Source organism: Carex rostrata, chromosome 6 (assembly GCF_964058835.1).
Source record: "Carex rostrata chromosome 6, lpCarRost1.2, whole genome shotgun sequence".
In the NCBI taxonomy this organism is placed as follows: domain Eukaryota; kingdom Viridiplantae; phylum Streptophyta; class Magnoliopsida; order Poales; family Cyperaceae; genus Carex; species Carex rostrata.
In genome coordinates this window covers 6011917-6030732 of record NC_135923.1, presented here as the reverse complement: position 1 = coordinate 6030732, position 18816 = coordinate 6011917, and the positions used below count along the sequence as shown (strand labels likewise).

Sequence of the window (18816 nt, the reverse complement as noted above, 5' to 3'; positions counted from 1 at the left end):
AGTGAGAAGAGAAAAGTTCAAAAATATAGAAAAAAAAAAGTACAGTGTTGCAATTACCGCAACTACTACCATTTTGTCTTCAAAACCTTTTGATACTTCACGGAATAAGGAGTAATTTTACGGAATATGGAGCCTCATACAATTCTAATTGTAATTCAAACCACGAATGGCTAAATGAAACCAAAACTGACAAGTCGTTCCTTTTTTCATTATGAAGCTAAAATACTACCGAGGTTTTACAACATTCTCACTTCGCGAATTCAATAAAAGTGTATCAAAATAACCACAACCTTAAAAGAAACTTTGGATGAATTATAATCTTGACTACAGTTTACATTAGCAGGAAAAAGAGGAAATATATTAGTAATAATAAATGATACAACTGATATCTCTAGGTTTATTGATAAGTAACTCTCTGGAGCCAGGCCTCTATCTCCAAGTATATAGCTTATCACAGCTGAACCAAACCACTAATAACTACTACACCAGTTCAAAAGATGGGAGGCATAATAACTGCTCTGAATAAAATTTCAGCTATCTTCTGCTTTTGCTCTCTCCCTTCTCTCTCTCACGTTTATTGTACAGCCTCTCAAGAACACGCTTGGCTTCACAGTTGGGGAAGTTGCTCAGGTCATAGTAATGTGGAGCTATGTCTATTAGCCTGTAACAAATATTTTAATTTTCATTATCATCAAAAGAACCATATCTCCAATTAAATTTTGCTAATGAAAAGAAAAGAGTGCGGATAACAGAACATACCACTCTCCCTTGATATCGGTCACAGTCCGGATGAAATTTCGGCTGGTGAGTACATACTCATTGTAGATGACCCACTCCGGCTTATGATCCATACAGTTTGACGGATGCAGATGTACCACCTGTTCACAAGTATAAATAAACATTAGCACAAAAGCCAGATGTGCCTCGTTACCATTTGGTAAAATCCTTTTTCATTTAGCATTACAGATTACTAGTCTAGTTGGTCTTTTGGTTGATCAGATCAAAGCCATACTCGCCAAATGCCAATATGATGTATATTTATAGCCCACTCAATGTCATCAGATTGCAATTCAATTGTTCTTTTCCTCAGTAATTCAATGGTAAACCATATTAATGATTAGCTAAATCATCTCAGAAGGATTAGAACTGACAATCAGCATGTATATCAACAAAATTCTATTTCAAAAATCATGATAAATTTAACTACTACAATTTTACAGAATATCGGTCACAGTCCGGATGACATTTCTAAACACATGAACCCGTAATATTCTCCCATGAGGTGTAAATTCAAATCTATGGCTCTAAACAATTGAAATCTTAGCTCGGCGCTGCTTGAAGCCAGCTCAGTGTACTTCAGATGTAATGGGAACAAAACGTGGAGCTGCCAGATGAAGGCAAGGGAGGCATTGAGTATGGTTGGCTGTGGCCGCCGAGACATGGAGGCTAAAGTGAAGGCGTGGAGAGGTGTGACAAGCCCGAGTCAAGGACTGGAGGGACTACGCAGAAGGGATAGGAACTTAGGAAGTGTTGGGAATTGAGAGTGATATATTGTGAATTTATTACTATAAAATCAATGGTTAAGATCTATTGTAGCAGAATACTTGCCTAAAAATTTATTTGACAGGATAAGTTGGGCTCGGATTGCTAATAATCCTAATCAAGGTTCAAAACTTCGGGTTTAGGAGTGACGAATGTAATGGGTTTATGGTCTACGAGTTGATAACAAGTCGTATGTCAAATCAAATCAACCATTACAAGAGCATTTTTTTCTAGCATAGTATCTCCCTCCAGTCTCCACCTCAGAAGAATTATATTTATTTTGCTCAAGGTTGAGCCAGAATTCATAAAGGCATAGGAAATAGAGGACAATGTGGAGGTAGATAGATATATATATAGAGAGAGAGAGACTTGGCAGCCTCTGCCAAGGTTTCAGGAAAAAAAGAGATATAGAGAGGGTTTGACTTCCTCATGTGTGGCTCATGCTACTGCTTTACCGCCAAAATGATGAGTTGTAGTGTCATATCATCCTATTAGGGGGCATTTGCAGGTATGAACACAACATTGTTCTGTGATGCAAATTGCGAATGTTACAACGTAATGGATTATTCTTTTTTTCCAGAACAAAAACCTATCCTGTTAGTTCAATTTTGGGCGAATGAACCCATTAAACATATTTCTGTGAATCGAATAGCAAACAGTACCAAGGAATGTAATTTATTTCTGCTCCAGAACAAACTAAATCCTATGTGGCCGTTCGGCAATAAAAGTAGGATTAAATCTTAATCCGCGCTAACGACCTCATGTTTGGTCATCTTAATCTGTAGATAGATGCTAAGGAAGCTTAATCCAGGGGTAGAGGTTCCTTAAAATCCAGGCAGGGATCAAGGTTTCAGACAAAATGAGGCTAAAGGAGGGGTCCTTAATCCTTGCTAAGGAATTGGTGTTCAGAGGATTAAGCGACTAAGCGTAAGGCTTAATCCCCCCCCTTGCCGAACAGCCCCTATAAATTATTTTTCTGTCCTCCTGAAGGCCCCAAACTAGTTTAACAATTTTTCCAGAACAAAACAACAAACACAAACAAGTATAGGGTACCAGATTATATTAATACCTGCAGAGCGTCCTGGTAAACCAATAAGGTATAGCGGAAGATCTAATCATATATATAAAAAAAAGTATATGACAATTAAAGACCAACTAGTGTGGTTACAAAAGTTAAATACCTGGTTGTCCTTGACAGTAAGATAGTGGCCAGTACGCTCTAAGTGTGCAACCTGCATGAAGTAGCCAGCAAGCATAGCCTTCCGAATGTTGATGTAGTAGTCACGGCTACTGAAGTCAGTGCTGCACATCTTCAGGTTATACCGGGACATTATCCTCACCAGCTGCGACCTCACGTTATCTGCTGACTTCATAGCCCTGCTGTTTACGAAGTTCTCATAGCACCATTGTGGGTCTTCATCTACATCAGGCAACAACATTAAACTCAAGTTATCCATTCAAGTTTTACACAAACCATTTAGCTTAGTTAAAACAAAAGATGAAATAATAAAAGATTATGGGACTTAGTAGGCCATACTGTTCTGTTTGTAGGCGTGATACACATTGAGAAGAGTGAGGTGGTCCCCGTCAACATGGCCGAACCGGGCCTTCGCCTCATCAGCAGCCTTCTGAGCCTCCCTGGGCCGAAGGAAGCAATTCGGTACTAAAGAAACAAACGCATAATAACAAGTGGGGCCCACGCAGTTTTGTGGGTCAATTCAGCAGAGCAGAGAGAGAGAGAGGCGTGAGTGATGAACAACACCAATAGAGAGAATTAACTGAACAAAGCAACTATCTGCATCAGCCAATACCTCTATGATCATCCCGATCGATTTGGCATAATTGCATGACAGTTGCTCAAAATAACAATAACAAAAATAGTACTAATAATAATAGTAATTAAATTGAACTTCAAAAAGACCTAAAATGGCATCATAGCACATGCCCATGACATGATATGATCCAAACTCCCCAATTATTCTCCCACTTGTCGATGTACATCAAAGATAATATTTTCATGGCATGAGTATGTGCTATGCCAACTTTGCATATGTACATATGCTTCCAAGCCAAACTCTAAATATATAGCATTGCAATTACAGAATTGTCCATTGGAAATGCACATATTTCCCACTTCATTATTAAAAGAACTGACAAAATAACCAAGATATGTCTATGACACATCTATTAAACAAATGTCAGGATAAACCAGTTTTGCACAGAATGAATTAGGTCTTACTTTATACATTTCCAAGGAGCACATCTGATATGCCACAAAAATGATAATTGTATAAATATAAGAATCACCTAAACACCAACAAATCTAAAAAGACAAAAACATGTACCTGAAAGCATAGCTGAAATAGAGAGAATCTCGTTTGAGCAATTGAACTCGGGGCTAACCACGAGCATCTTGGCCATCTGCGGATCCAGTGGAAACTCACTCATAATCTCCCCCAACTTGGTCAGATTCCCTTCGTCATCTAGCGCACCCAAATAGTTCAGCACCTCAAGGGCCCGCATTAGGGTTTCTGGAGCAGGTGGATCCATGAAGTCGAAGTGCACCAAATCGTCAATCCCCAGCTTTTTCAAGGTTAACACAGTGTTTGCCAGGTTGGACCGCAATATTTCAGGGTATGTTTGAGGCTGCAAATCATTGCTGAAGCTCTTTTCGGTGTAAAGTCTGAAGCACTTTCCAGGTTGGGTACGACCTGCACGACCTGCTCTCTGATGTGCACTCGCTTTGGAGATTGGAGATACTAACAGAGATTCAACCCGGATTCGAGGGTTATAAACCTTCTGTTTCGAAAATCCAGGATCTATAACATACACTATACCATCTATTGTAAGGGACGTCTCAGCGATGTTAGTAGACACCACTATTTTCCTCCCAGGCAGACCCCCCTCTGTTAATGCAGGTGGGGCAGGATCAAATATTTTCTGTTGCATAGCGGGCGGTAGAGTGGAATACAACGGTACAGGCTTAATAGGTCCTACCTGATCTCCCAAGTTGCTTATCTCCTTGTTTAATTTTCTACATGCATCCTCTATCTCCTCTTCACCAGTAAGAAATACGAGTATATCGCCAGGCGGCTCACACGTGTGGATTTGCACAACAGTACGAATAGCAGCTTCTAAATAGTCTCTCTCGGGTTCTTGGGTGTAGAAGATCTCTACTGGGTGAAGTCGACCAGGAACCTTCATTAATGGAGCCCCATTGAAGTACCCCTGGAATTTCTCAGCCTCCAGGGTAGCACTCATGACCACAAGCTTAAGGTCAGGTCGGTTCTTTAATACTTCTTTTAGAAGCCCGAAAAGCACGTCAGTAGCTAGAGTTCGCTCGTGTGCTTCATCAAGTATTATAACCTTGTATCGCTCTAGAAGTGGGTCCGTCATTGCCTCTCTCAGAAGCATACCATCTGTTAAGTATCTGATGTAAACAACAGTTTTTCACGGGGTAGAGATTAGATTCATAAATGCAATTCTTACCGACGATGCACTCAAGGTAGGTTCACTAACTGTGATGTATAAAATATAAACCAGAATATATTTAACGCTGTAACCAGCAAAGCTATAAACTATATTACTAATTGGCATTTTGAACAAAGGATGATTCACTTGGGGTAAATCAAGAAATTTCACGTATATTATTTCAACCAGAAAATAATTTACACTTAAACCAGTAAACTAAATATTACCAGTCATGATCTTGAGTTAACAAAAAGATAATTTAACAGCTTACTTGAGCATGGTTTTGTTGCTGCTGCAATCTTCAAAACGAATAGTGTAACCAACCTCTTCTCCAATAGTCACATCCATTTCTTCTGCCACACGTCGTGACACTGACATTGCAGCCACTCTCCTTGGCTGTGTGCATGCTACCATCGGCTTCTTTCCAAGGTCATCTAGGTCTAAAACAAATTGTGGTATCTGTTACATCAAAACCCACAACTATGTAAGTTCAACTCAATATCCACTTAAAGCTTGTTTTAATGTTTTCTTTTATTGGAAGACAGATGGGATTGAAATGGACCGGTAAAACCCCATCGGTGCAGCTGGAATCAATAATCAGAAGTTACAATAAAAGAAATAAAATCACAAAACAGAGTAATTTCCTCAAGATAAACATATCAGGAGGTCATAAGCCTAAATTAGGTACAAAACTCTGCATTTAGGAAATACCAGACCTAGTCAAACAGAAAAAAAACAGTGATTAGAACCAAGGGAGCAACCAAAAACAAAATCAAATCATCTACTTGAGCTAATTTCCAATTCCCTGTTGCTATGTCGCAGCCTCAATCCAATATGGGACTAGCTGTGCTGGATTGTGGTCTGGTCTACACGCAGATATAAGGAGACAAAAGAGAGGGCAGACCAGTCAGATTCCCGGGCAGCAATTAAAATAAAACCAAGAGACTGATGAAAGGACCCACAATTCAAAAAAAAGACCGAAGCCATGAATTCTAATTTCTCATTGCAAAGCAGGCCACAAAATGTCAGAAACAGAGAAGAGCACAGGACCAATAACTCGAGTGTAACAGTAGCCGGTAGTTAGGAATATTGTTACGACAGATCAGCATTTTATCCTTATGTAATATGCTGACGTGTCATTCTGTAATTCAATAGAAAGATCTAGACAAGGGAATTTAGCAAAAAAAATTCAGATAGCATCACCTACAAAAGGCCTATCATTACCAATTCAGACTATGAAAATCAATATCAATTCTTGAATTCTCTCTTTCAATTTTGGCTTTGCCATTAGTGTATCTCCTATCTAGATTCTTTCAAATTAGTTTGATTACTTTGCAAATTTCTATTACCCAATTTTATTAAGCTCTTGAGCGCCACATGCTAAGTAACAACTAGCAATCAATTGGGAACTGTTTCAACTTTCAACAATAACACCGTAATTTGCCTAATATCTCGGAAAAAAAATCTACCTGAGTAGTTTTACCGCTTCCAGTCTCACCAACAAGAACCAAAGTCTGATTGTTCTTCAATATGCGCAAGAAATCATCCTTCTGCTGCCAGACTGGAAGGGTCTTTCTTTTCTCCAGTATCTCGTAGTACCTGGCGGAGTACGGCCGGCCGGTCCACCGGTTCACCGCCGGCATACTCGATCCATTGGGGCGGGCCAGCTTGGCGGAGACGGAAACCTCGTCCTTCACGTCAAATAGGCTTACCTTACGCTTCCTCTCCGTCGTCATAACACTGTAGAAACCCTAAAAATTCTTTAGTTTGGAGGAGAGGGAACCCTAACCCTAGATCGAGAGAGGTCCCGAAGGGTTGAGCGGGAAGGTTTTGGTTGGATGCGTAAACCCTAGTTTCAGTAAGGTAAGAATATACGCTAATTATAGGGGGAATTTCACGTGTACCCCTCAAAAACTTCAAAATTACGTGTTTTCTCCTCTAAAGTTTAAAATTACGTATTTCTCTCTCTAAACTTCAAAAACTCACGAACTTATCCATATTTAGGGGTACAAATGGGTTGGATATTATCTGACTGTATCCAACTTCGTATCCGAAAATTTAGTACGGATATCCGATATCTGAATATCCGTGCGGATACGGATATGGATATGATTTTGAATTTTAATTATCCGTATCCGAATAATAGATATATATTATATAATTTAATATGAATTATGAAAAAAAATATGTTATTCACTATTATAAAATGCGGATATCCGTATCTGATTAATATTCGATTCACATCCGTATTTGGAAAATAAAAACGGATACGGATATGGTTTTACCACTATCCGATCCAAATCCAATCCGTTTGCACCCCTGTCCATTTTATTATATTTTATACTAAAACTCATTCTAAAAATTTAAAATACCCATTTTACCCTTTATTAAAAGCATATAAAGTCCATCAAACTCAAATTTAAATCTAAAAGGTTCTTCCATCGTTCGATCCGCGTACATTGCATTAAAATCTGTGCATAGTATTTCAATATTCGTGCTGATCTAGCATGCACGGATCTTCAACATTCGTCCAACTAGGAATTATATGACTTATTTAACTAAGAGATCCCAGAAATAGGAAAGCGTCTGTAGTCCAACGGTTAGGATAATTGCCTTCCAAGCAATAGACCCGGGTTCGACTCCCGGCAGACGCAATTTTATTAAAAAAATTAAATGTTTTGAATTTTGTTATACTTTTCTCAAACAGCGGTAATGTTCTTTTTCTTCATTCTTCATAAACAAAAACATTTATGTAACCATATATTCTTGCTTGCATCGTCTGATAAAAAAAAATATATATAAACCAGATAAATTATAGCCGGTTTAAAATTTCTCATATCTTTCATGTCTCACATATTTATTTTATTCTTCAAAGTTTAAATAATTGATTCAAACCGCTCAATGCCTCAATATGATTTCCATACTAAAACTTAGTCTAAAAGTTGAGCTGTTCAGACTGACTATTTGAACTTTGAAAACTAAAAAAGAAAACACGAGACACGAACAAGATATGATTTCCATACTAAAATTATATATATATATATAGAGTAAGGCTTGGGTGCTATGGGCATAGAGGGCTATCGTGCTACGGCTCAATATTCGAGTTTTCAAAATCCTAACGGTCGATCCGAACCGTTCATCTTGTTTTCCATATTAATATGTGTTTGGAGACCAAATTTTACATTTTTTGAAAAAATTTTACTATTTTTTTTGCTAGGTAGAAAATCACTTGATCTAAAAAATTATGCACCATTAAGATATTTGATTTTCTACCTATCTAAAAAAAATAGTAAAAAAATTTCAAAAAATGTAAAATTTGGTCTCCAAACACATATTAATACGGAGAACAAGATGAACGGTTCGGATCGTCCGTTAGGATTTTAAAAACTCGAATATTGAGCCGTAGCACCGTAGTCCCCTATGCTATCCATAGCACCCAAGCCATACTCTATATATATATATATATATAGAGGATGGCTAAGATCAAAGTGGTAGTTCCTGAGCTTTGGTGCTACCAATTCGTTTTTCAATTTTCAAAGTTCAAAACGTCGATCCGAACCGTTCAAGTTGTTCTCCATATTAAATTGTGCTTGGAGATCAAATTTTACATTTTTCTGATTTTTTTTTTACTATTTATTAAGCCACTTTGAAAATCGTTGATCCAACAGTGGCTTAACTAAACAGTAAAATCAGAAGTCACCGTTGGATCAGCAATTTTCAAAGTGGCTTAATAAATAGTAAAAAAATTCAGAAAAATGTAAAATTTGGTCTCCAAGCACAATTTAATATGGAGAACAACTTGAACGGTTCGGATCAACGTTTTGAACTTTGAAAATTGAAAAACGAATTGGTAGCACCAAAGCTCAGGAACTACCACTTTGATCTTAGCCAACCTCTCTCTCTCTATATATATATATATTTTTTTTAATTACTATTATTTTAGAATAGTAAACAATTTCAAAAAAATATATACATAAAACTTAGTCTAAAAGTGCATTTTATTATGAAGATCGCGTTGAGCGGTTCAGATTGACTATTTGAACTCTGAAAACTAAAAAAGAAAATATAAGACACAAACAAGATATGAAAGACACAAAACATTAATTTGAACCCTCATCAAGAAATTGATATGCATTATGATTTAGAGCTATAAAAAATAAAAGCACAAACATAACTGTAATACGTGCATAATAATAGATTCGTTCTACTTGTAATTTTGTTTCCGATTACTTTAATTGTGCTATATCACTTTAATTGTTGTACGGTGGGATGTCTTCTACGTGGCAATACAGAGCTGGAAACAACTTCTCACCTGCTAATAGGTTGCGAATATGCAAGAATTTTTTTGAGAGGACTACAGTGAAGGCAGGCGCGAAGCGCATCGGAGCCTCCGTAAATTCTGGTGGATACACTAGTGGAAAAACAGAAATCAGGATCGGCCTATCTGGATCGGTTATATGGACACCCGATCCTAATAAGTATCTGGATCGGTTTATTTAAAAAAACCGATCCTAAAAACTATTCAGATCGGTTTTTAGTAACAACCGATCCTAGTTTATTACTATTAGGATCGGTTTTTTGTGGAAACGGATCCTGATACTATCAGGATCGGTTTTATTTTAGAACCGATCCTAATAGTTCAATCATTTGGATCAGTTTTTAATAAAAACCGATCCTGATAGTATCAGGATCCGTTTCCAACAAAAACCGATCCTGATAATTAAAATATCTCAAATAAATCTTATTAATTGAAATATATCATAAAATAGCATCTGGATCGGTTCTATACATAATAACCGATCCAGATAACTTAAATACATATAACAAATTAAAATATATCAGAAAATAGCATCTGGATCGGTTTTTAGCAATAAAACCGATCCAGATACTATCAGGAACGGTTTTATTGCTAAAAACCGTTCTTGATAAAATTTTTTTTTTTTTTTTTTTTTTTTTTTTTTTTTTTTTTTTTTTTTTTTTAAGGTAGCATGGTAAAATCTGGCCAGCTTTCAAGTACGTTTTTTTTTTTTTTTAAAGAGGTTTATAATTAAATTAATTTCTTTAAAGAGGTCAAATTAAAGATATTTCATTCCCTATGTACATCCTATATATGAACCGTCTGATCAAATTCGAAATAATATGGTCTTGGTCTAACCATATATATTTTGTTATCTCAGGTAATATGAATTCGTTTCCATTTGTTCATGACATCAATTAAGCAATTAATTTTATGGTATTAATTTATAAATAACAAATAAATAATTAAACAAACAATTATACAAACACAAACAAGTTGTTTATTTTTTTTTAAATAATCTCTGGTTATATATATATATCTCAGATAACTTAAATACATATAACAAATGAAATATATATCAGAAAATAGCATCTGGATCGGTTTTTAGCAATAAAACCGATCCAAATACTATCAGGAACGGTTTTATTGCTAAAAACCGTTCTTGATAAATTTTTTTTTTTTTTTTTTTTTTTTTTTTTTTTAAGGTAGCATTGTAAAACCTGGCCAGCTTTCAAGTATATTTTTTTTTTAAAAAAGAGGTTTATAATTGAATTAATTTCTTTAAAGATGTCAAATTAAAGATATTTAATTCCCTATGTACATCCTATATATGAACCGTCTGATAAAATTCGAATCAATATGGTCTTGGTCTAACCATATATATTTTGTTATCTCAGGTAATATGAATTCGTTTCCATTTGTTCATGACATCAATTAAGCAATTAATTTTATGGTATTAATTTATAAATAACAAATAAATAATTAAACAAACAATTATACAAACACAAACAAGTTGTTTATTTTTTTTTAAATAATCTCTGGTTATATATATATATCTCAGATAACTTAAATACATATAACAAATGAAATATATATCAGAAAATAGCATCTGGATCGGTTTTTAGCAATAAAACCGATCCAAATACTATCAGGAACGGTTTTATTGCTAAAAACCGTTCTTGATAATTTTTTTTTTTTTTTTTTTTTTTTTTTTTTTAAGGTAGCATTGTAAAACCTGGTCAGCTTTCAAGTATATATATTTTTTTAAAAAGAGGTTTATAATTGAATTAATTTCTTTAAAGATGTCAAATTAAAGATATTTAATTCCCTATGTACATCCTATATATGAACCGTCTGATAAAATTCGAATCAATATGGTCTTGGTCTAACCATATATATTTTGTTATCTCAGGTAATATGAATTCGTTTCCATTTGTTCATGACATCAATTAAGCAATTAATTTTATGGTATTAATTTATAAATAACAAATAAATAATTAAACAAACAATTATACAAACACAAACAAGTTGTTTATTTTTTTTTAAATAATCTCTGGTTATATATATATATCTCAGATAACTTAAATACATATAACAAATGAAATATATATCAGAAAATAGCATCTGGATCGGTTTTTAGCAATAAAACCGATCCAAATACTATCAGGAACGGTTTTATTGCTAAAAACCGTTCTTGATAATTTTTTTTTTTTTTTTTTTTAAGGTAGCATTGTAAAACCTGGTCAGCTTTCAAGTATATATATTTTTTTAAAAAGAGGTTTATAATTGAATTAATTTCTTTAAAGATGTCAAATTAAAGATATTTAATTCCCTATGTACATCCTATATATGAACCGTCTGATAAAATTCGAATCAATATGGTCTTGGTCTAACCATATATATTTTGTTATCTCAGGTAATATGAATTCGTTTCCATTTGTTCATGACATCAATTAAGCAATTAATTTTATGGTATTAATTTATAAATAACAAATAAATAATTAAACAAACAATTATACAAACACAAACAAGTTGTTTATTTTTTTTTAAATAATCTCTGGTTATATATATATATCTCAGATAACTTAAATACATATAACAAATGAAATATATATCAGAAAATAGCATCTGGATCGGTTTTTAGCAATAAAACCGATCCAAATACTATCAGGAACGGTTTTATTGCTAAAAACCGTTCTTGATAAATTTTTTTTTTTTTTTTTTTTTTTTTTTTTTTTAAGGTAGCATTGTAAAACCTGGTCAGCTTTCAAGTATATATATATTTTTAAAAAGAGGTTTATAATTGAATTAATTTCTTTAAAGATGTCAAATTAAAGATATTTAATTCCCTATGTACATCCTATATATGAACCGTCTGATAAAATTCGAATCAATATGGTCTTGGTCTAACCATATATATTTTGTTATCTCAGGTAATATGAATTCGTTTCCATTTGTTCATGACATCAATTAAGCAATTAATTTTATGGTATTAATTTATAAATAACAAATAAATAATTAAACAAACAATTATACAAACACAAACAAGTTGTTTATTTTTTTTTAAATAATCTCTGGTTATATATATATTTCTCAGATAACTTAAATACATCTAACAAATGAAATATATATCAGAAAATAGCATCAGGATCGGTTTTTAGCAATAAAACCGATCCAGATACTATCAGGAACGGTTTTATTGCTAAAAACCGTTCTTGATAATTTTTTTTTTTTTTTTTTTTTTAAGAACAACTTTGAAAATAAAATAGTATTAGAATCAGTTATTTCAAATAACCAATTCTAATACTATTTTTTTGTATATGGCATATGGTTCAATTATATGGTTGTTGTATATGTAATTAGTGTGGTGATTAATAGAATATATATATGGTTGTTGTATATGGCATATGGTTCAATTATAAATATTTTTTGATGAAAATTAATGTAATTTACATTATTAAAATTTATGTGATAATATAATTAGTTATTTGACATTGATATTTCATTTTGAAGTCATTTTGACTATTGAATTTTTTTATACAATCATGCATGATGCATCAATGACTTGTGCCATATAATAATATACATAGGACTTGAACCCTTGTTGTGTGGGGTTGTGAAGGAACGAATACGAATATTAGCATTTGGTCGATCGGAACCGTTAAAATGAAAGAATGTCATATTAATTTCACCATTATAAAATTTGATACAATTCGAGATTCGTGTACTAGTTCATCAAAGCAAAACAATATAGCAACATCGCACGGCCGTAAATAATTTACGTTGGATCAAAACTTACAGTTGTCGGGCCTTCGGCACTTTTACGTTATTAATGTTCCATGTTATATCTTGATCATTTTAAAAATTATTACATGTCATTTAATTACAGACCCACCGTTGGATGATCATGCAGAAATGAACGGTCTGCATTCCATTTAACAATTTGATGCCATTAATAATAATAAAATTGTACAAAATTGATCATAGTAGAGTTGATTTGGCCATACAAACACAAATAAATAAATTTGATATTTTTCACATTTTTCTTAATATTTATCTGTGTACATGCATTATCAACAGAAAAGAAAATAAATGGTAGCCGTTTGATGGTTGATAGACCATCAATATGAGTGGGGTTTACCGCAGTGATCTTTCTTATATATAGTATCAGGATCGGTTTTTTATAAAAAACCGATCTTGATACTATTTTTTTTCAAAGTTGGTTCTGCAGCAAAAAAAAAAAAAAAAAAAAAAAAAAAAAAAAAAAATTATCAAGAACGGTTTTTACCAATAAAACCGTTCCTGATAGTATCTGGATCGGTTTTTTATAAAAAACCGATCCTGATTTTTTTTTTTTTTTTGCAGAACCCATTTTGAAAAAAAATTTTATCAAGATCGGTTTTTATATAAAAAACCGATCCTGATACTATTTTTTTCAAAGTTAGTCCCGCCAAAAAAAATTAGTATTAGGATCGGTTTTTTATAAAAAACCGATCCAGATACTATTAGGATCGGTTTTTTATAAACAACCGATCCTAATGATAACTCCCTATATAACCTGCTTAGGGTTCTTCTTATTTTCATTCCGCGCCTCTCATTTTCAACTTAGCGTCTCTCTCACTGTCTCCGTCTCTCCCTCTGTACTCTTTGTGTCTCTCTCTCTGTCTCCGTCTCTCCCTCTCCTCCGTGTCTCTCTCTCTCTTTCTCTCCGTCTCTTCCTCTCAAAGCCGAGCCTCTCGCACCTCCGGCTCGGCCGATCAACTATTACGGTATTAACTTTATATAATTTTCTCATTATTATGCTTTAAAAACACATTTTTTTGTATTTTTTATTGTAAAATATTTTTCCATCTAATTGTTACATTTGTTTTTATTTTTAGGATCTTTTTTAATCTCAAGTGATGTGATTGCAAAAGAGGTAATTATTGATTTTTTTATTGTTGTGCTTTACATTAATTGCATAAATGTGTGTTAATTGAAGAAATAGCTCAATTAGTCACTTGTATGTTTGTTAATTAATTTTTTTTGGATTTAAATTTCTTGTTATAATATGTAATGCTTCACAAAACTTTGTATGAACATGAATTTTTTGTAATAATTTAAGATGTGTATGATATTTAATTTATGATGTGTATATGATATTTGATTATTGTTTCTTACTGTGCAAAAAAAAATATATTTAGGATGCTGGCCAGCAAAATATATATGGAAACTGGTTAAATAAATAAAAATATTTTTTTTAGCTTCAATAAAACATCAGGATCGGTTATTTTAAACAACCGATCCAGATTACTACTATTATGATCGGTTATTTTTTTAAAAACCGATCCAGATTTCAGATCCTCATTCCAACAAAAAAAAAAGTATCAGGATCGGTTTTATATAAAAACTGATCTTGATAGTTCGTATCTGGATCGGTTTTTATTTAAAAACTGATCTAGATATGAAATTTTTAATAAAAAAAAATATTCGAAAATATTATCAAGAACGGTTTTTATATAAAAACTGATCTTAATAGTTCCTATCTGGATCGGTTTTTATTCAAAAACTGATCTAGATATGAAATTTTTAATAAAAGAAAATATTCGAAAATATTATCAAGAACGGTTTTTATATAAAAACTGATCTTAATAGTTCCTTTCTGGATCGGTTTTTATTCAAAAACTGATATAGATATGAAATTTTTAATAAAAAAAAATATTCGAAAATATTATCAAGAACGGTTTTTATATAAAAACTGATCTTAATAGTTCCTATCTGGATCGGTTTTTATTCAAAAACTGATCTAGATAACTACTATTAAGATCGGTTTTATGAAAAAACCGATCCTATTAGTTTCTATTTGGAACGGTTCTTTAAAAAATATAAAACCGATCCTGATAGTATCAGTATCGCCTTCATCAGGATCGGTTGGATTCCGTTACTGATATGTGTATATAACCGATCCTGATTCCATATTTTCCACTAGTGATACAGAGACTGAGCATGGATACAGTGGAACGTGATAAATGGGACATAACATGGTCAGAGGGGTGCTGGACTCTCTTGAAGGAGTGCAATAGAAGACTGTTCACCAGGAACGGTGGAACAGTTGCAGGACTAAGCAAAACAAGATATTAGGAATTGGAGTGTATAGGGATAGAGCTACGTGTACGCGGAGTACCAAGTCAGTAGTTAGAAAGTGAGGGTCATGTAATTAAATAAACATTACTGTAATTATGGGTGTTTCTGTAAATAACTTTTTATCAATGGAATTGTCAGCTTGCTGACTTTCAAAAAAAAAAAAAAAACTTCAGGACGAAGCTGTAATATTCCGTTATATCGATTATTACTTTTATACCGATAAACTTAGGAACAACTAATATTCCATTTAATTTTTAAAAATAAATATATTATTTAGCTAGCTTCAGCAATTACGAAGTAAATACAAATCAAATCCTTATTTAAAACCTCGATTTGAGTTACTCCTTTCGATAGCCTTTTTAATTTAGTTTCAGCTGTAATTTTCAGATGGACAACTGTCAGTATTTTAATCACAGATCACTCATATTAATTCGGATTGGAATGAAATTTAATACCTGAAAAATATAACTCCATCATCTACAACTTTCGTGTAGAAGACTATCCCAAATTCTGAACGTAGGATTATCCATAAAATTGTAAAGTCAGTAAACATTTCAGTTCAGAGACTGCAGACCTTCATCGATCATTTTTATCTTTTCTCCTCACTGAAAATTCCGATTAAGGTGAAACCAGTTGTGTTAGAACCGTAACAGAAAAACCTATAACTCTTATATTTTAACTTTCTCTAAATACCGAACTTATAATTCCAGTTATTTCAATCTTTGAAGACAAACATTAAAACAAATTCTGTCATGGACTCAAATCCGAATTTACAATATGTTGGCCCACAAAATCAAGCCCAACACCCGAATTAAATTACTAAACCTAGTTAATCACTATTTAAACCCCTCATAAATCCCCCTCCCCCACAGCCGACACACTCTCTCATAACAAAACAAAACAAAAAAAAATATAAAATATACAAACTAGAGCACCCACTTCCGTCGGCCCCAAGGTAACCCTTTAACTCAAACTAATTTAATTATGGTTCTTAACTTAATAATCCATATGTCAAATAAACCAGTAAGGTCACGGCTGTTCCTATTGATAAGTATATTAATTTTGGTTGTTTTATTTCTTTCTTTTACTTTCTTGAAAATCCAAGGCATAAACGATGTATGACATCTATACGGCTTGGTTTGATTCTTGTTTCGTCTTTTATATTTTTATTTATTTTCTTGTCGTTTTATTTTTAATTCGACCTATAATCGGTGCAAAATACCTACATGGGTCATGTTACGATGACAACCCCAAAAGGAACCACAGACGTTCTAATGGTTGAAGTAATAATAATTTTGAATCTTGTACAATGATTCTGTCAAATCTTTCTTGCATTTCATTTTTCCTTCCAATTAAAAATAATTAATTCCATGAATGTATATATAAATAATATCATGAATTTCTTTTCTGGATGCATCTAACTTATTTTTACTACGAGTTATAATACTCAAGCAAAATGTATGAAGTTAGAAAAATCATTATTATTATATAATTCAATGGTCATCAGAAATGGTACCCTCCTTTAATAATTAATTACTTGCAATATTTTCATCTAAATATTATAATGTTTTACTTATCTGTTAATTTATTTATATATATATTTATTTAATTTATATTGATAGACATATATTGCCTAGTGTTGATAATTCATTTCTAAATCTATCACATGATTCAAAAGTCCAAGATTTCCATTAATAATATCTATATATACATGATTAATAAGATTTCAGCTGTGAATTAATCGCTCATTAAAAATATGGGTTAATTTCTCACATACCCTCAAAGAGTTCTTTAATTTCTTATTTACCCCTTAACACTTGAATATATCTCATTTGTCCCTTAACTCTTACAATTCTTTCTTTTTTACCCTTAGAGTTAATTATCCATTGTTAAAAAAAATAAGTTCCCATTATAGCCTTGTGTGGACCCTCTAATCAAACAGTCTATGGGCCCTCTGATCAAAGAACATTTGTTTCTTAACGAATCCTGATCGATGAATTAAAATTTCTTAATCTGCACCGTTTAAATATATAAGTCAACCCTTCTGATTTGATGGGAAATAAATTTCACATGCTTCTCACGTGCAGAACCTGACGAAACCTGATTCTGGTTAAAAGAGTTGCATATTCTGCTCTTTGTATATCTTTAGCTTTAATTTATACTCGTTCTTTGCTTGAGCCTAACAGAGCACCAAATACCATTTGACATTGATAAAAAGTCTTCCTTAAAGCCTCCTAACAGTCTTTGAATAATTACATTTAAAAAAATTTGAGATCCTAATTTTCTTTTGTTTGAAAAACTTTACTGGTACTCCACTGCTCTATGTTGAGATCTGCCCAGTATTTCATGTTGCATATATAAAAAAAGAGATCTATATGCCTCTATATATCAAGAAACACAAAAAAACCTATCAAATATCTAAATCAAAGTTAGCTCTAACAATTCATCATCCATTATGTTATGCTTATCCATGAACGTCGTTGAGAAGAGTATTGCTGAAAGTTAGATCAGTGTCGTCCTTGAAACACAAGTTCTGCATATAAGTAAGAAAAAAGTTTACTTGAATTAGGAGAACAACTACAGTAACTTCATAAATCAAAAGGGAAGCTTCATATTTAGTAATATTCAGTAATAGTCAAGATATGACTTGTAGAATCCTGAAACGGAAAATCAATTTGTTTCTTAACTTGTAGAATCCTGAAAACCAGAAAACAGTGGTCATCTTGACATTTTTCAAACATAACTTCTATTTAATGCTTATAATTTAAAATTCAAAAATTGTGTTTCCTTTTAGAACAATTTGCAGAGCTTATGCTCCAACTCGGTTCATTCATGTTCAATAAACCTATAACAAGATATGGACTCTTGAAGTGGCTATCCTGAGCATTTCTATTAACAGATGAAAACCATTTTAAAAATCAAATAAAATTTATTTTTACTAGATAAAATTCCATGTTTTACCATAGATAAAAAGCTAGAACTATTGTAGAAGCTTGAATAAGCTTGTTGTGCATGTCATCTTCTTCAATTCATATTTCATCTTTTTCTTACCCCTACAAAACTGTTATATAAAGATCAATACACTTAACATAATAAGCAACAAAAATTTCAATTTTCCAGTAATCAATTTAATTCTTATACTATGAAGATATCCAAAACTCATAATACTGTTAAGAAAATTAAAGTCTCACATAATTGATTACTAATGGAGCCTTTTTATTCTTCGTTTTGTGTTAATACTTTAGATGCATCATATTCATATCTACCCACTACATAATTGCAAGAGATCGAAGCTTTACAGTATAACTAACTGTTCTAGTACACCAAATTGATTTGGTCCCACTATTATTTTAGCATAGTAAACCTTAGCAAACAAGCAAAAT

General features: G+C 32.7%; 1 protein-coding gene and 1 non-coding gene across 5 annotated transcripts; one reads left to right on the top strand and one right to left on the bottom strand.

Moving 5' to 3' along the window:
* Positions 1-187: 187 nt before the first annotated feature.
* LOC144555581 (putative pre-mRNA-splicing factor ATP-dependent RNA helicase DEAH2) lies at positions 188-6895 on the bottom strand. Of its 4 annotated transcripts, XM_078303969.1 has the most exons (8): positions 6802-6895; positions 6483-6768; positions 5285-5472; positions 3888-4972; positions 3080-3205; positions 2724-2962; positions 760-878; positions 188-661 (listed from the first exon to the last, which is right to left on the bottom strand). In XM_078303969.1, the coding sequence occupies exons 2-8, from the start codon at positions 6747-6749 to the stop codon at positions 535-537; spliced, it is 2151 nt and encodes a 716-aa protein (XP_078160095.1). In that variant the 5' UTR covers positions 6750-6768; positions 6802-6895; the 3' UTR covers positions 188-534. The 4 variants fall into 4 exon arrangements, 2 of the variants coding, with proteins under 2 accessions (XP_078160095.1, XP_078160096.1); XR_013512067.1 differs by having other exon boundaries at positions 3080-3337; positions 6483-6895; XR_013512068.1 differs by having other exon boundaries at positions 3080-3320; positions 6483-6895.
* A 700-nt stretch (positions 6896-7595) lies between these two features.
* TRNAG-UCC (transfer RNA glycine (anticodon UCC)) lies at positions 7596-7667 on the top strand. The gene has a single exon. It is a non-coding gene; the product is annotated as a tRNA-Gly (tRNA).
* Positions 7668-18816: the final 11149 nt, after the last annotated feature.